Source organism: Syngnathoides biaculeatus, chromosome 17 (genome assembly GCF_019802595.1).
Source record: "Syngnathoides biaculeatus isolate LvHL_M chromosome 17, ASM1980259v1, whole genome shotgun sequence".
In the NCBI taxonomy this organism is placed as follows: domain Eukaryota; kingdom Metazoa; phylum Chordata; class Actinopteri; order Syngnathiformes; family Syngnathidae; genus Syngnathoides; species Syngnathoides biaculeatus.
The window spans coordinates 2,995,968-3,013,694 of record NC_084656.1 but is presented as its reverse complement, the minus strand read 5'-3'; the positions used below and the strand labels follow the sequence as shown (position 1 = coordinate 3,013,694).

Below are 17,727 nucleotides of genomic sequence, written 5' to 3'. Positions count from 1 at the left end.
CTGGTCTGCCTTGCTCTAACAGGTTACACACAAGCACTCATCCGCCAGATTGCAAATCAGCTCCATATACTCTTTTGTCATACCCTCCCTTGCCTCAGAAAGTTTCTCAAGGTGCTGTTTTGGATGAGATCATGGGCTTGCATTGTTTTTTGTTTTTTTCCAATTCTGCTCATATTCAGTGCACAGTTTCTTTTGTCTCAATTGGGTTCAGGTTACGTCTTCTGAATGCTGAGTTTGACCAAAAGTCAGACTACACCTTGAATTTATCGCCATCCAAACGCAGTGCACACACAGGCATGGAAAACCATTTGGAATCATTCAGGAACACATTTACTTAAACTTAAATAATTAAGAAATGACAAAAGCAAGATAACTACATTTCTTTCTTTTTTTTCTGCTTCATTTACAGTCCAGCTGATATGCACCCATTTCTATATCTCACTGTCGAGAATTTAAAAGACGTCTGCAAAGGATAAGTAGTTCCTTGATTATAGCTCCTCTGTGGAACAACCCTGATGCTACATCGTTGATCCTTTAAGAGAACTGAGATGCTACTGAATATGCGGTGTAAGTAGAAGCTCCTTGTCACTGTCAAAGTATCGAATGTTGCAGATAAGAGAAATTCGATCCAGCTCTCTTTCCCTCCCTTCTAAAGCCATTCTGCTTTGTCAAGGTTCATAAACGTCCTCCACTGGAGCTATATTTTTGATGAGTCAGAGTTAATGAGAGAAACAAAATATAGAAAAGGGCCACGGCGGTAGGAAAAAAATCACCACATTGATTTCTATTAATTATTTTCCAATCATCTTTACAAACAACAAACAAATGAGTCGAAACGTTGATATCTTGCGCAGTTTTTTTTTATTCTCAAAAACCATTCCTCACGACACACGGATGTCTTCCAATGGCTTTGAAAAAGAAAACAAGAGCTTTAGATTTATTTATGTTTTAAATAAACTGCAGCTATTTTCCTTCAAAGATGTAATCAGTAAAACCGAATAATCATATTGGACCATTTAAAATCAGGACACAGATGTCATCCTTGAGAATCTTATACTCCCGTATGAATTGATCACTGTGTTGACTTTCAAGTTGAAGAAAACTTGACAAAGATGAGCTCAACAGTGTTTCTTAATGGCCAAAGTTCACTGATTACGTCTGTATTTTGTTTGCACGTTATCTGTCATGTACTTCATGGACATGTATTACATATTCTTTCATAAAATGTCATATTATAACAAATCTGAAATCATTCAAAAGTGTCCTGTCCATATTTCAGTTATATATAGCAGTTAGAACAGTCGAGAATGAGACTGATAATTTTGGCCAACCGGCATGATCCAATGGCTTTCACGTTGCAGTTCCAGGACAGGATATAGCATGCATTCTGAACATTTGTTACCAAACTGACATATTTGAACTTCACTTCAAACTATGAGACATCAAAGGCAGCTAGCATGTTATTCTTGATTAGAAAATGAAGAGGATGAATATATGGGCCTGTTTGCAATTGCGGTTCCCTTAGGCATTCCCAACAGAAAGGCACCATTGATATTATTACACTCTACTATATACATTGATATTTTTACACACCGCTACATACTTGTGTATGGCACTTAATCTACATCAACAAATTTGTACATTTTTTTTAATTTATAAAACTCTATTTCCACTAAATAATTAAAATAAAAGTCTTGCTTTTCATTTCTCATTAAAAGTCATTTTGCCGCAAATGTTTTTATCATAAAATAAAGGTTAATAGTGACGTTTTTTTCTTGGTTGATTTTTTTTTTTTTAATCCAAACAAGCAACCCCCCCCCCCCTTACACAGTTCTTGTTTCTTGTTTGGTGGGGGCACTAGATGACATGGCTTGCAGGTCACCATTTATTGATGCCTCAGTAGTCCTACTGCTATCCTTAGCCCTGATCAGCAGGGATTTATCGTTCTCTATAGAAATAAATGGTGTGTGATTCCCCTTTGGATTGTCTGATTCACTGGCCAACATGCTGTCAGTACTGAACTCTTTATTACACCGCACATAACCATTGATAACTGTTGGTTCTTTGATGCTGTAGTTATTTATAATGTTGTTTGCGTTCGCTAGTTTCTCTGCGGATGCTGACATCATATGGTTAGCAGCCGTAGTGACTGTGATTTGGTAGTTATCATTCTCCATGGCACAGAGCGGGCTAGCTGGTAAGCTATCTGCTTCTTGGCCATGGTTGTAATGTGCAGAGGTTCTCTTAAGTTCATCTTGGTTTAAGGACTTGGGTGGGGGATTTGCCTTTGACAAGAGTAGGGGGCGCTTCTCTTCAGCTGAGGGACTCAAAGCCACAGAGGGGACCGAGATGGCCTGGCTCGAAAGAGTGGCTGACGTCTCTGAAGGAGGAGAGTTTGGAGTTGCAGGAGGTGTGCAGGAAACCGTAAACAAAGGAGGCAGGATTTTCTCATCCGAAAGATACCTAGAACACACATTAAAAAAAAAATATAAGAACAGATATTCATGAAAAACATACTAGACTACACAAACAAAGAAAAGATTTACATATTAGAAAGGAGAGTTTCATTAGAAGTTGTGGATACTAGGGCCGAAGCCCAACCACAATTAGAGAATTTCCACGAATAATTGATCCTCCCATGAAACTGATGATAATTAATTATAGTAAGACTACCTCACCTGAGATTGTCTTAGAGAAGATAACTGGGTCATTACTAAACAGAACCCGAACTTAGAATACAAGAAAGTGATGTACAATATGCATACAACTACGATTACACAATGAGGAAATACAATACAGTCCTATGGAGGCACGAGCCAGTGCAATCTGAAGGGCAGTCCCAAACACTGATAAATGCAGAGGGTTGCATCAGGAAGGCCATCCAGCATAAACCTGTGCCAAACAAATATGAGCGTTCATCTAAAGAATCCCATACCGGATCAGTCGTGGCCCGGGTTAACAACACCCGGCCCGGCATCGCTAACCTGCAGGGCGTTGGTGGAAATTCAACTACTGTGGGTCGAAGACAAAGAAGAGGAGGAAGCATTGGCAGAAGAAGAAGAATGCACAGAGCCTACAACTGAGTGTGGGGAATTTGAATGTTGGGTTGACATGTTGATTAGGAGAAAGGTTTATATATTGTGCATCCAAGAGAGCAGGTGGAGCAGGGTTTAAATTACTTTACCATGGAGTAGATTGGAAGAGAAATGGCGTTGGGGCTTTTTGAAAGGAAGCGCTGTCAAAGTAAGGCTTGGAGGTGAAAAGAGTATCAGATCGAGTGATGAAGCTGAAATTTGAAATTGAGGGTGTTATGTATAATGTGATTAGTGACCATGCCCCACAGGTAGGACGTGACCTTGAGGTGAAAGAGAAATTCTGGAAGGAACAGGATGAAGTAGTTCTGAAAATCCCAGACAGAGAGAGAGTTGTCATTGGTACCGATTGTAATGGACATGTTGGTGAAGGAAGCAGGGGCGATGAAGAAGTCATGAGTGAGTACGGCATCCAGGAAAGAAACTTTGAGGGACAGATGGTGGTGGACTTTGCAAAAAGGATGGAAATGGCTGTAGTGAACACTTTTTTTTCCTAGAAGAGGCAGGAACATAGAGTGACTTACAAGAGCAGAGGTAAAAGCACGCAGGTGGATTATATTTTGTGCAGACGATGTAATCTGAAGGAGGTTACTGATTGTAAGGTAGTGGTAGGGGAGAGTGTAATTCGACAGCATAGGATGGTGGTGTGTAGGCCGACTGTGATGGACAGGAGTTCCCAGAACACTGGACTACTAAAGCCAAGGTGATCAGAGAGACAGGGAGGACAGTACTAGGTGTGTCTTCTGGTTGAAAGGGGAGAAGGAGACTTGGTGGTGGAACCACAAAATCCAGGAAGTCATACAAGGAACGACATTAGCGAAGAAATGGGACACTGCGAAGACTGAGGAGAGGCGAAAAGAATACATTGAGATGCGACGTAGGCCAAAGGTAGAGGTGGTGAAGGCTAAACAAGAAGCATATGACGACGTACAACAGGTTGGACACGAAAGAAGGAGAAAAGGATTGCTACAGGTTGGCCAGATAGAGGGATAGAGATGGGAAGGATGTGCAGAAGGTAAGGGTGATTAAAGATAGAGAAGGGAATATGTTGACTGGTGCCAGTAGTGTGCCAGATGGAAAGAATACTTTGAGAAGTTGATGAAGGAAAAAAATGAGAAAGAAGGAAGAGGAGAAGAGACGAGTGTGAAGGAATAGGAAGTGGAAATGATTAGTAAGGGGGAAGTAAGAGAGGCATTCAAGAAGATGAAAAATGGAAAGGCAGTTGGTCCTGATGACATACCTGTCTAGGTATGGAAGCAATTTGGAGAGGTGGTTGTGGAATTTTTGACCAACTTATTCAACAGAATACCAGCGGGTGAGAAGATGCCTGAAGAATAGAGGAAAAGTGTGCTAGTTCCAATTTTTAAGAACAAAAACGTGTTCAGAGCTGTGAGAATTTCTTTCCCTTTCAGCTTTTCCCGTTAGGGGTCGCCACAGCGGGTCATCTTTTTCCATCTCAGCCTTTCTTGTGCATCTTCTTCTCCAACACCCACTGTCCTCATATCCCCCCTCACAATATCCATCAACCTTTTTTTTTTTTGGTCTTCCTCTCGCTCTTTTGCCTGGCAGCTCCATCCTCAGCACCCTTCTACCAATATACTCACTCTCTCGTCTCTTAACACATCCAAACCATCTAAGTCTGCTCTCTCAAACCTTGTCTCCAAAACATCCAACTTTGGATGTCCCTCTAATGAGCTCATTTTTAATCCTATTCAACCTGTTCATTCCATGCGAGCATATTCATTTCTGCTACCTCCAGTTCTGCTTCCTGTTGTTTCTTCAGTGCCACCGTCTCTAATGTGTACAATATGACCGGCCTCACCACTGTCTTATAAACTTTGCCCTTATCCTAGCGGAGACTCTTCTGTTGCATAGAACACCAGACACCTTCTGCCAACTGTTCCACCCCACTTGGACCCGTTTCTTCACTTCTTTACCACACTCTCCATTGCGCTGTATTGTTGACCCCAAGTATTTGAAGTCATCCACCCTCCCTATCTCTTCTCCCTGGAGCTTCACTCCTCCTCCTGACGCCCCTCACATTCATGCACATAAATTCTGTTTTACTTCGGCTAATCTCCATTCCTCTTTTTTCCAGTGCTTACCTCCATCTTTCTAATTGTTCCTCCGCCTGCTCCCTGTTTTCACTGCAGATGACAATATCATCTGCGAACATCATAGTCCAAGGCTATTCCAGTCTAACCTCATCAGACAGCCTATCCATTACTACCGTAAACAGGAAGGGGCTCAGCGCGGATCCCTTGATGCAGTCCCACCTCCACCTTAAATTCTTCTGACACACCAACGCCACACTTCACCGCTGTTCTGCTGCTGTCATACATGTCCTGTACTATTCTAACATATTTCTCCGCCACACCAGACTTGTGCATGCAGTACCACAAATCCTGTCTTGGATGTATGTGCGTGAATGAGAGGCGTGGAGGCGGGAGAGTGACACTTCAGGGAGAAGAGATAGCGAGGGTGGACAACTTCAAATACTTGGGGTCAACAGTCCAGACCAATGGTGAGTGTGGTAAGGAAGTGAAGAAACGTGTCCAAGCAGATAGGAACAGCTGACGGAAGGTGTCTGGTGTGTTGTATGACAGAAGAGTTTCTGCTAGGAAGAAGGCCAAAGGTTATAAAACAGTGGTGAGGCCAGCCATGATGTACCAATTACAGACAGCGGCACTGAAGAGACAACAGGAAGCAGAGCTGGAGGTGGCAGAAATGAAGATGTTGAGGTTCTCGCGAGGAGTGAGCAGGTTGGATAGCATTAGAAATGACCTGAAATGATGTCATCAGAGGCACAGTCAAAGTTGGATGTTTTGGAGACAAAGTTTGAGAGAGCAGACTTCGATGGTTTGGACATGTCCAGAGACAAGTGAGTACATTGGTAGACAGGTGCTGAGGATGGAGCTGCCAGGCAAAAGAGCAAGAGAAGGTTAATGGATGTTGTGGGGGAATTCATGAGGGCAGTTGGTATTAGGTATTATGTATAGTAAATAAAATGTTGTTTGATGTTTGAACACATTGCTATATTGCAGGTTCTCCCATTTAGAAATCATGGAGGGGTCTGAAATTTTAATCGTAGGTGCATGTCAACTGTGAGAGAGATAATCTTAAAAGAAAAATCCAGAAATCACAATGTATGATTTTTTTAAATTGATTTATTTGTGTGGTACAGCTGCAAATAAGTATTTGAACACCTGTCTATCAGCTGGAATTCTGGCCCTCAAAGACCTGTCAGTCTGCCTTTAAAAGTCCACCTTTACTCCATGTATTGTCCTGAATCAGATCCACCTGTGTGAGGTCTTTAGCTGCATAAAGACACCTGTCCACCTCATACAATCAGTAAGACCCAAACTTGTCCAATGGGCAAGACCAAAGAGCTGTCCAAAGACACCAGAGACAAAATTGTACAACTGCACACAAGTGGAAAGGGATACGGAGAAATTGCCCAGCAGCTTAGTGAAAAAAGGTCCATTCTTGGAGCAATCATTAGAAAATGGTAGAAGCAAAACATGATGGTCAATCTCAATCGGAGTTGATTCCCATGCAAGATATCACCTCGTGGGGTCTCAATGATCCATAGAAAGGTGAGGAATCAGACCAGATCTACACGACAGGACTTGGTCAATGACCTGAAAAGAGCTGGGACCACCGTTTCCAAGGTGACTGTTGGTAATACACTAAGACGTCATGGTATACACACCTACCTGTTATTTGGAACCCACGAAGCTCTCGTCCTTTGCACCCGTACAATCCATTTTTCACAACGAACAGGGTCTCTTTCAAACTTATGAAGGGTAATTACATTCTCCCGAGTGTTCAAGCAATGTCTTTTTCAACAAGGCAGCATGGTGGCGCAGCCTCACAGTTTTGAGGACCAGGGTTCAAGCTCGACTCTCTCTGTGTGAAGTTTGCATGTTCTCCTCCTGTCAGCGTTGGTTTTCTCTGGGCACTCCAGTCTCCTCCCACATCCCCCAAAAAATATGCATTAATTGGAGACTCTAAATTGACACAAGGTGTGATTGTGAGTGCGACTGTTGTCTGTCTTCATGTGCCCTGTGTTTGGCTGGGAACCAGTTCAGGGTGTACCCTGCCTCCTGCCTGTTGACAGCTGGGAGAGGCTCCAGCACTCTTGTGACCCTCGTGAGGATGAGTGGCTCAGAAAATCAATGGATGGAAACCTAAACTAGTGACAAGACATGGTACAGAGGGACAATGCCAAGGGTATGGGCAGACATGACGTCAACAACAAAATGAATCGACAAGAACTGAAAGAAACCAGGGAGTTAAATTTACAAAATTGACAAGACGAGGAACGCCTGGACAAAACATGAGTGGCTGACCAGATTGGTCAACACAGGGGAGGAGGGTAAACATGAACAGATGGAAACAGCTAACGAAATGACCAAACAAGACATGGAGCATAGGCAGAGGAACATAGGAAACAAATAAAGCCAATCCAACCAAAATGGAGACAACGACACATTTATCTTGAAGTATATAGACTTCTGTCCTGCGACTTACTGATGGCCAGTTCAAGAAGTAGTATGCCTTTTGCCCTAAATCAGCTGAGATAGGCTCCAGCGTCTCACGATATACCAAAGATAGCCTTATGCTAAAGAGGACATGCCTTTGAAATGGGTGTACCAACAAAGCAATGACCCCAAACACAGTCGTAAACATCCACACAGTCTTGGTTCCAAATCAACAAAGTTCATGTCATGGAGTGGCCAGCCCAAACCCCAAACCTTAATGCAATCAAGAATTTGTGGAGTGACATCATAAATGCTGTTTCTGGAATGTTTGTGGAATGTCGTGAAGGAATCTTCAGACATGTGATTTGACTGAATGAAAAAAGGCTGAAAAATAGCTGGGGGTCTGGGGGCTGCAAGCATGATCAATTTTAACGTGCAAGTTTTATAAATTGTATTATGAATGAAAGCTATCTACTACATCTATAAATAAATGCTATTCTGTTTTCAAAATGTACACAATATGATCGTTCATTATTTAGGTGCAGGTGAGGATAAGTGGCAAAGAAAAATGGATGGATGGATAAACTACTAACTTGAATTCAGATTGGCATCAATGCATGCAAACATGCTTTCATTACGTGTATATTGTATCCACTCAAAAATGTTTTAATTTCTGTTTTAGTAAATGATTGAAACGCATGAATTTGACAATTATTAACATCATGTGTCGTTATCAGTAAATAATACAGACATTTCTACAAGTAATTGCTTCTGGTGAGAACCTCATTATTGATTAGCCTGTTTGCAACTGGAGTTGGTTGTTGGCCTTGGGTTGACATCTTAATATACCATCTATGGAAAAGTTCGTTTTCGTTGCTTTCAGTTGTTTGACGTGTTATTGTCGTTTCGTGTAAACGTCCAATGCCTTCAAACTTCTTGATCCATAGTCAACAGTATCCTGACCCTGTCTACACAATGCTTTACCAGGTCAATCGATTTTGCGAATAACGTCGCTTAACAGAGTGGTAACTTCCTTCTTTCCAACTGTATCGACAATTTCTCGTTTCATCCAATCCCATTGGAACTTATTTTTGAGATGTCCATCAATTTCTTTCACTCGAGAGGCGTCTTCCCTCTCGAGCACCGCCATTGTGTTTAATTGCAAATGGCCCCATAAACTGCCTCGTATACAACAAGCGTTTTCATTGGTCGAATGTGCTCCTCCTGACCTATCAACAGTCTTGTATCTAATCTTCCACCTTCCTTGCAAAAGTCGGATCGGAATATGAACAAGTTTAGATTCTGGCATGGGTTATGGTCGGAATATTGCTGAATTTTACTTATTTATTTTCTTTAAATCAATGCAATTTAAAAAGACGTAATTCCGCCTATAAGCGGAAAAATCACATGTCTGAATCTTAGCAAAATAACAGCTGAAAGGTTGAAAAGTTGGTTGACTCCATGCCACACAGATATGAAGTGGTTATAAAAAACAACGGTCACACAACTAAATCTTAGATCAATTATTCAAAGGATTGGTAAATCCTAGAAACAAAAAAGGTTTAGGTTGAGTTTGTGAAGTCAACAGCATACTGGAGTTTGTTTTGGAGATCACATTGTAGTTTGCATAATTTTTTTTTCCGACACCAGTGTCTGCATTAGTCAAATTTTTCAATGCACCAGTTAAGTATTTGAACTTTGTAGTTATTTTAAATCTACATAAAATGCAATCATTCATCCATTTTCTTAGCTACTTATCCTCACAAGGGTCGCAGGAGCCTATCCCACCTGTAAACGGGCAGGAAGCAGGGGACACCCTGACCTTATTGCCAGCCAATCGTAGGGCACATAGAGACAGACAGCCGCACTCGCAATAACACCTAGGGGCTATTTAGAGTATCCAATTAAAGTTGCATGTTTTTGGGATGTTGGAGGAAACCGTAGTGGCCGAAGAAAATCCACGCAGGCATGGGGAGAACATGCAAACTCCACACAGGCAGGTCCAAGACCCGGGACCTCAGAACTGTGAGGCCAACGCTTTCCAGCTGCTCCACCGCGCTGTCCAAATGCAATAAGATGAGCACAAATACGTTCAGTTTAATTTCATTAATGGTAGTTTTGGTCATTCTTTTGGGGAGGACACTTAACACAGGACAACAACATAAGGGGTCTGTTTTCTATTTTAATTCCTTCAGGATATTTCGGTGATAATAATGCTGATACGGCAGGCCTTGATCAAATGTGCTCCCCTCCATCCTAGCCCTCTGACCAGGGTCCATTTTGTGTATGGGTGCATTTTACGAGTACACGTAGATCAAATCTAGGTTCTAAAAATTAAAAATCAAAGGGTTATTGATTTAACTTGAAATTGAAAAATCGTAATGTATATAAATGCACAAAAAATAACTAATGAAAATGTGTTATTGCTGTTATTGCTTTCGAGTGGAGGTCCAATAACCTGAAACAAAAATAACTTTTGACTCAAGATTATTTTTACACAACCTTTTGAGGCAATCATTGCAATCTGTCTCGAGCATACAACATGGGGCTGGACCAAAATGCAGGAGTCAGAGCCAGTGACATGTTTTTGAGGGAGGGGGGGGGGGGGGTTATTCCAGGCAGGGATAATACACAAGTAAGCAGTCAAGAAAGGCAGAGGCACAAAAACCCGTAACAACAGGCCAAAAACATGAAAACGAGGTTGGATTACTTCTAGGCGAAAAACAAGACTTGATTTAGATGTGGTGGCACAGAAACACTGGGTGTGAAAACAAGGCAAATATGTAACAAAAGTATACTCAAGCAGACTACTGCAGTCTCTAGCACAACGAACTGGCAATTGAAAATGACAAGTAAGGCTTATATGCCTGGCCTAATAAGTGTCAATACGGTGCATGTGTGGGGCGGCTACCGGAGGCAGCTGCGCCCAAAGCAGTGGCCTGACCACACCCCTGACATAATCACATATTTTCTGTAATTCTTAATGACACTTCTCCACCTATCACAAGGTGGTTTTGCCCACAGCTTGTGTTCCAGCTGTTTCATGTTTGAAGGGTGCCTTCTTCAAACTGTTTCCCCCAAAAAGTGTTTTATTTCTGACACCAGTCAGCATTTCTTACTCCAGAATGCCTTGATGATCTTGAGATTTCACTGAACCTGGTACACATTCAAGCCACCCTGTGCCAGACACAGCAAGCCAGCCCCAGACAATAACCACGATTGCTCCAAATTGCAAAGTGGATACAGTGTTTTCATTGTATGATTAACATCAGAGATTATGTGATTTTCCAAAAAGATCTCGCTTTCTCCATTGTGTTCAAATGACATTTTGAGAAGCTTGGTGACTTACCAATATACATTCTGGAACATTCCAGTGTCATCAGTTCTAAGTGCCAACAATTTTGGCTTTTGGCTCTAAAGATTCTGTCTCTCTGAGTCTCCCTGTCTGTCTCTGTCCGTCTGTCTCTCTCCCTCTCTCTATTGCTCTCCCTTTTTCAGTCTATCTCTCTCTTTCTATCACTCTCTTACTCTGTCTCTCTTCTTTTCTACTCTCTAATCCAAACAGTCAAGGCAGACAGCCACTGGGTCTGGTTGATGTTTATACTGAATAGGGAGTTTTTCCCCACCAGAGCTTGCTCATGGGGTTTTGGTTAGTCTTTAAATGAGTGAGGAGTGTGGTGTAGACCTGGTCCATTTGTAAAATGCACTGGCACAAGTTCTCTTGTGATTCGGCACCATATAGATAAACACAGAAGAAGCGTGGTTATCTTCACTATCTGCTTTGCTGCTGAAAGTCAGAATTTAAGGTTAACTGGAACTGGATTTTATCATCATGGACAAAAATCTTTAGGAAAAGGAAATGCACGCAAACCCCTTTGCTCCTTTGTGCTTTACTAAAAAAGTACTTCAATCCTATATTAGTCAGTTACTATTCCACCAGTTCTATAACATGCCACGCCATGTTCACATGTGTGAGGTGGTACAGTACTGTGAAAAGGTATTTGCCCCCTCCTGATTTATATTTCTTTTTTTTTTTTTTTGCATATCCATAACACACAAAGGTTTCAAATCATCATATCAATTTTAACATCACTCAGACACAACCAAGGAAATACAAAATGCAGTTTTCAAATTACCATTCAATTTATTAAGATACAAAAAATCCAAGCCTTTCTGACCATCTGTGAAAAAGTAATTGCCCTCCTTTTTTAAATCACTAAGTCACTGTGGCTAATCGCAAATTTGGGAAAGGTGAGTTCAGTTTCACAAGCCACACCCAAACCTGATTACTACCATACTTGTTGAATCAAGATATCACTTACAGTAAATAGAATCTGTCAGAGAATGTGAAGTAAGGTACAAAGGCTTGAGAACCAATACATGATGCCACAATCCAAAGAAATGCAAGAAGAAATGAGGAAAAAAAGTGATTGAAAGCCATCAGTTTGGGAAAGAATACAAAGCCATTTCCAAGACCACTGTCAGAGTCATTAGCCAGAAATGGAGAAAACTGGGAACAGTCGAAAACCTTCCCAAAATTACTCCGAGTGCTATGACGACTACTCGACCATGAGGTCAAAAAAGAACCTCGAACAACATCTAAAGACCTGATGGACTCGCTGGCCTCAACATTTGCCAAAAAACACCTTGATGATCCTCAAGACTTTTGGAGAAACATTCTCTGGACTGACTAGTCAAAGATTTAACTTTTTGGACGGTGTAGGACCCGTTACATCTGGCGGAAAAATGGCACAGCATTTAATAAAAAAATATATATTATGCCAACAGTGCAGCATGGTGGTGGCAGTGTGATGGTCTAAGTCTGCTTTGCTAACTCAGGATCAGGACAACTTGCTGTAAATGATGGAACAATGAATTCTGCTGTGTGCCAGAAAATCCTGAAGGAGAACGTCCGGCCATCAGTTAGTGACCTCAAACTCAAGCGCTCTTTGATCATGCAGCAAGATTGATCCGAAGCTCACCAACAAATCCACCTCTGAATACCTCAACCAAAAAAAATAAAAAATGAACAGCCAAGTCAAAGTCCGGATTTAAATCCAATTGATATGCTCCTGGTGTGACCTTAAACGGTAATTCAAGTTAGAAAACGCTCCAATACAGCAAAGATTAAACAATTCTGCAAAGAAGAGTGGGATCAATTTCCTCCAGAGCGATGTAAAAGACACATTACCAATTACTGCAAACACTTGATTTTAGGTATTGTTGCAAATTATGGTACAATCCATTATAAGGTCTGTTTTTGTGCCTTAATAAATTGAATTGTCATATGAAAACTGCATTTTAGATTTCTTTCTGTTGGCTCTGAGTAATATTAAAATTGTTTTGATAATTTGTGTGTGAAAGATATGCAAAAAAAAACAGAAAGCAGGAATCTGCCAAATACTGGCACTGTACATATGCAATGCTTGGCAGAAAATTTTAAAGCTCACAAAATAATTCCTGGAGAAAGACTCGGATCATGGTGTGATGATAATTGATGAGAATTCCAAAGGCCCGTGATGACAGGGGTCCGTGCCCAAGAGTCAAGACTGACAGGCTCCCTGTTTCAGGTGCCCTATTCGCAGGCGCTTTGTCAACATTCTGAGTAATTTTCCATGGTCATGGACGAAGATCACATAACACGTAGCATACATATGACCGGTATTTCAACAATTAGCTCAGTTCTTGGTGTCGAATCCTAATCGTAATCTCGAGCCCTCGAAGTCCTCAAAGGCCAAAACATTTGCACCTCCCCATCATCTTGACATTGCTCACTTGTTTGCTTGTGCATGCATTGGTTCTTTGTGTGGTGTAATGTATGCAAAACAAAACTAAATGTAGCAGTTCACTTCAGTGTTACGAATCCGATTTTGGATTTTTTGGGGTCAGATTTGAACAGAAGTGGAGACTCAGAAGTAATGTGTCATGACTCATTTAAGAAAAATAAGGATGAGTATGCGACAGTAATAGTAGCTGTAAAGCAAGCTACACACCAAATCGTGGCTATAGGGGCAATGTTTGGTGTTACGGGATAGTGAATTAAATACTGAAGATTATTGTATGAAATACCTGAACCAACCATGGCAACCTCACGAAAAAGTGCCAGTTTAAACAGACTTGTACAAACGTTTTGTTGGAAGTCCTTCGTTACCTTTGACTGGAGATGTTGGCGAGTGTGGTAGGTTGTTGTGTTGATAAGACATATTGGCTCGTGGAGAATGTTGTTTCTGTCTGTTTCTCAGATGCATGTTGGATTGTTATCCCATTACAGTGCTATTTTAAATGATAGAAAGTAAGAGGTTAGTATCAATAAGAGCACATCCATTACATTTGAAGCATTATATAACATAATAGTGAATGGAGTCATACTTTGGTTTGCTGCAAATCCTGTAGGGGCAAATTGGAAACCTGACGTCGGCTGGGTGATTTTGCCAGCTTGGTCCTCTTAGTCCTCAGGTTCTGCCTGAGACGGTCATGGAGCTTCTTCCTCTGCTTCCTGTTTTAAAAGAAACATACATTCTGAGGCTGCTCAGAGAACTTTTAGCCTTAAATTCAATTGACTTATCATGGTTTGACTGTGGCAACAGCCACAGTTATACATCATTTAGCTTCTGCGCTTTTGCCCTGGACGAAAAAAGTTTTTTAACTGCAGCCCCTTTTTCCTTCATTCATCCATCCACCCATCCATCTTCTTTCCCGCTTATCCTCACAAAGATCGCGGGAGTGCTGGAGCCTATCCCAGCTGTGAATGGGCAGGAGGCAGGGTACACCCTGAAGCAAACGCAGCCAGCCAGCTAATCGCAGGGCACACAGAGACAGACAACAGTCGCACTCACAATCACATCTAGGGGCGATTTGGAGTGTCCAAATTTATGTTGCATGTTTTTGGGATGTGGGAGAAAACTGGAGTGCCTGGATAAAACGCACACAGGCACAGGGAGAACATGCAAACTCCACACGGGCAGGGTGGGGATTGAACCTGGGTCCTCAGAACTGCGAGGCCAACACTTTACAGTTGCGACACTGTGCTGCCTCCTCCATTCATCAGTATTTAAAAAAAAAAAATTATCCACACAATATGTTTTTATATTTGCGAGGCATGTATTTCAGTCCTTGGGACAATTGTACATATGCTCCCACTTTTATCAGCAGTGCTTTAAAGCGTGCCACTTGTGTTAACATGAGTCTGTCATCAGTTTCTGATCGGAGCCAAAAGTCTATTTATGAGCGTGTATTCAATTGCGCAACCAAGTTGAGATAACTTGGTTGTTCATTTTATTTCCCCTTTATTAATTAATTGATTGATTAATTGAACTGTACAGAGTGGCATGGTGACTGACTGGTTAGCACATTCACCTCAAAGTTCTGGGGACCTGGGTTCCAATCTGGCCTAGCTCGTGTGGAGTTGGCATGTTTTCCCTGTGCCCCCATGGGTTTTATCCGGGTACTTAAGTTTCCTCACACTTCCCAAAGGCATGCACTGTAAGTTAATAGAAGACTCTAAGACTCTTAATGCTAATACTCTCTTCAATGCGAGCGCGAAAGGTTCTTTGTTTAGGTGTGCCCTGCAATTGGCTCGCAAGCATTTCGGAGCGAACCCAGCCTCCTCTCCAAAGTTAGGTGGGATAGGCTCCAACATACCCAAGACCCTTGTGAAGATAAGTGGTGGGTAGAGGATGGATGGATTGATGGATTAACTATACAGGTTGTAGGGTAACTAATAGTGAAAAACAGTTTTAAAATGATTTATCTTGGTCTCATTTTTGGATATCACAAAACCCTGACTTTTGCCAACTGTCCCCTCCTCCGTTAATAGTTATAGAATGGGATAGTTGCATAACAGAAAAATACACATAATTCCAATAAGCTGTACACGACTGTTATTTCTTAATTATCTGAATAATTTTAGTGATCGGTACACATTTTTTTTTATAGCTTGAGCACTTGCTTCCAAAAAAGTCTGTGCACCTGGTTGAATATACACACCACAAAGGAGTTATAGCTTCCAAAAGTAAAGGGAAATTCAAGTCTTCTCATATAGTTTATTAGAGTAACTTTCATTGCAGAAATTGGCTCTCTGGTCCAATTAATGATGAAATTCTGCACGAGAATAGACTGCATAGATTTTCAGACAATAAATGGCCGTTATAATCAACCTAATGAATGTACTCTTTAGTTCTACGAAAAAAAAAACAACAACATACAATATAACGTGGCATACTGTACTTGGTTTTGCAGTAGGCGACCACACACATGATTCCCACGACTAGGAGTGCAATGCAGATTCCTGTTATCGTTAAGATACGTTTCTGATACAGCTCCTCAGCTTCTGAAAAAGAGGAGAGTCAATTCTTTAAACTTCATGTCCAAGCACAAATACATAAACACACACACACATGCATGCGAGCACACACTTACATGTACACACACGCACACCCACGCACACACTGTAAATTGAATTCCAACCACAAACAAACATAATAATTAAAACACAAGGTTTTTTTCATACATTTTTCCACAAACTTATTTGTACATGTATTTTCTATTTTGCCATCTAGTTTTTGCGTGTTCATATTTTTATGACTATGGGAAAATGAACAATAACAAGACAATTTCTTATCAATCCCAGGTTTTGGGGGGGGTAACTAATTACATGTAATGAGACATCCATCCTTCCATTTTTTGTGCTGCTTATCTTCACGAGGGTCACAAGAGTGCCGGAGCCAATCCCAGCTGTCATTGGGAGAAGGCAGGGTATACCCTGAACTGGTTACCAGCCAATCTCGGGGCACATGAAGCCAGACAACAGTTACTCTCACAATCACACCTAGGGGCAACTTAGAGTCTCCAATTAATGCATGTTTTGGGGATGTGGGAGGAAACTGGAATGCCTGAAGAAAACCCACACAGGCATGGGGAGAACATGCAAACTCCACACAGACAAAGCCGGGATTTGAACCCCGGTCCTCAGAACTGTGAGGCCAATGCACTACAGCTGCATCACCGTGCCGCCATGTAATGAGACAATTTAATTAAATTACAAAGTAAATATAATTCCATTAATGTAAGAAAATGTGTAATTGTATAATTAGAATTTTAGCTGCATTTGGAAAAATAGCTGCAAAAGTTGATGCTTGTCTTCGGTCATGTGGTATTTTGTCATAGTCTCAAACATGACACATTTTTCCAAATATGACTTTGAAGCATGGTGCGATCCATGTGTTTTGTCTGACATTTTTAAAAGAACAGACTTCCAGTGACACTTTTGAACATATAAAAAACATACTTTTGAACAGTTTAATGTTTATAATTTAGGACATTTCTATTATATAACACTGATCTGGGTTCTTATAAAGTGATATTGATATTGTCCACATTTGTCATTAGATCAACATGGTATGATAGGGTATGGTGTTGCGTAGTGATTTTTCACATATTCTACATGTAACATTCTTTACTGATTTACATTTCATTGTATTTTGTTTTCAATTTACTATTTCTATAAAGAACAAATACATTTATATGGTCAAATTCCAAAATAATGCTCCATGTATTTAATACACTTTTAAGAGTGAACATCCAAGGGTCCTGTAAAAAAAAAGTAATCATAATATGATTAAATAGAATTAACAATTATATAGCTTTGGGAAAGTAATTACCCTACTATTACATTTATAACAGTGCTACCTAATTGCAACAACTACATTTGTAAAGGATTGTTATTCCTAGGTATTTCTATTCATTATTTTATATGTGCTAGAGAGTAGGACTACACAAAATTGTAGAAAATGACATTGCAATTTTTCTTAAATCTGCGATATATATTGTGATGTGAAACAATACAGGATCAGTGTTGGGAAAGTTTATTTTCTATGCAAACTAGCTCAAAGTTCAGTTCATCATTCCAAAAATGAACTGCTGCAGTTCATAACTAATAATTGAAAATTTTGAACTAAGTTCGCCAGTCCAAAAATGAACTGGTTCAGTTTCAATATGTTGCTGACATGGTACTAAAAACATCCATCCATCCATCCATCCATCCATCCATCCATCCATCCATCCATCCATCCATCCATCCATCCATCCATTTTCTTCGCCGCTTATCCTCACAAGGGTCGCAGGGAGTGCTGGAGCCTATCACAGCTGTCAAT

The 17,727-nt window shown here is 40.8% G+C and overlaps 1 protein-coding gene across 2 annotated transcripts in view; it reads right to left on the bottom strand.

The window, feature by feature from the left end:
* Positions 1 to 1,731: 1,731 nt before the first annotated feature.
* The window catches only part of nrg1 (neuregulin 1), a 77,071-nt gene continuing 61,075 nt past the window's right edge, over positions 1,732 to 17,727 (bottom strand). For both annotated transcript variants that reach the window (XM_061802182.1, XM_061802183.1), the window contains 4 exons: positions 15,803 to 15,905; positions 13,946 to 14,072; positions 13,728 to 13,849; positions 1,732 to 2,463 (listed from right to left, as the gene is read on the bottom strand). In XM_061802182.1, the coding sequence (XP_061658166.1) occupies positions 1,824 to 2,463; positions 13,728 to 13,849; positions 13,946 to 14,072; positions 15,803 to 15,905 (992 nt within the window). In that variant the 3' untranslated portion in view covers positions 1,732 to 1,823. The remainder of the gene's footprint in view (positions 2,464 to 13,727; positions 13,850 to 13,945; positions 14,073 to 15,802; positions 15,906 to 17,727) is intronic.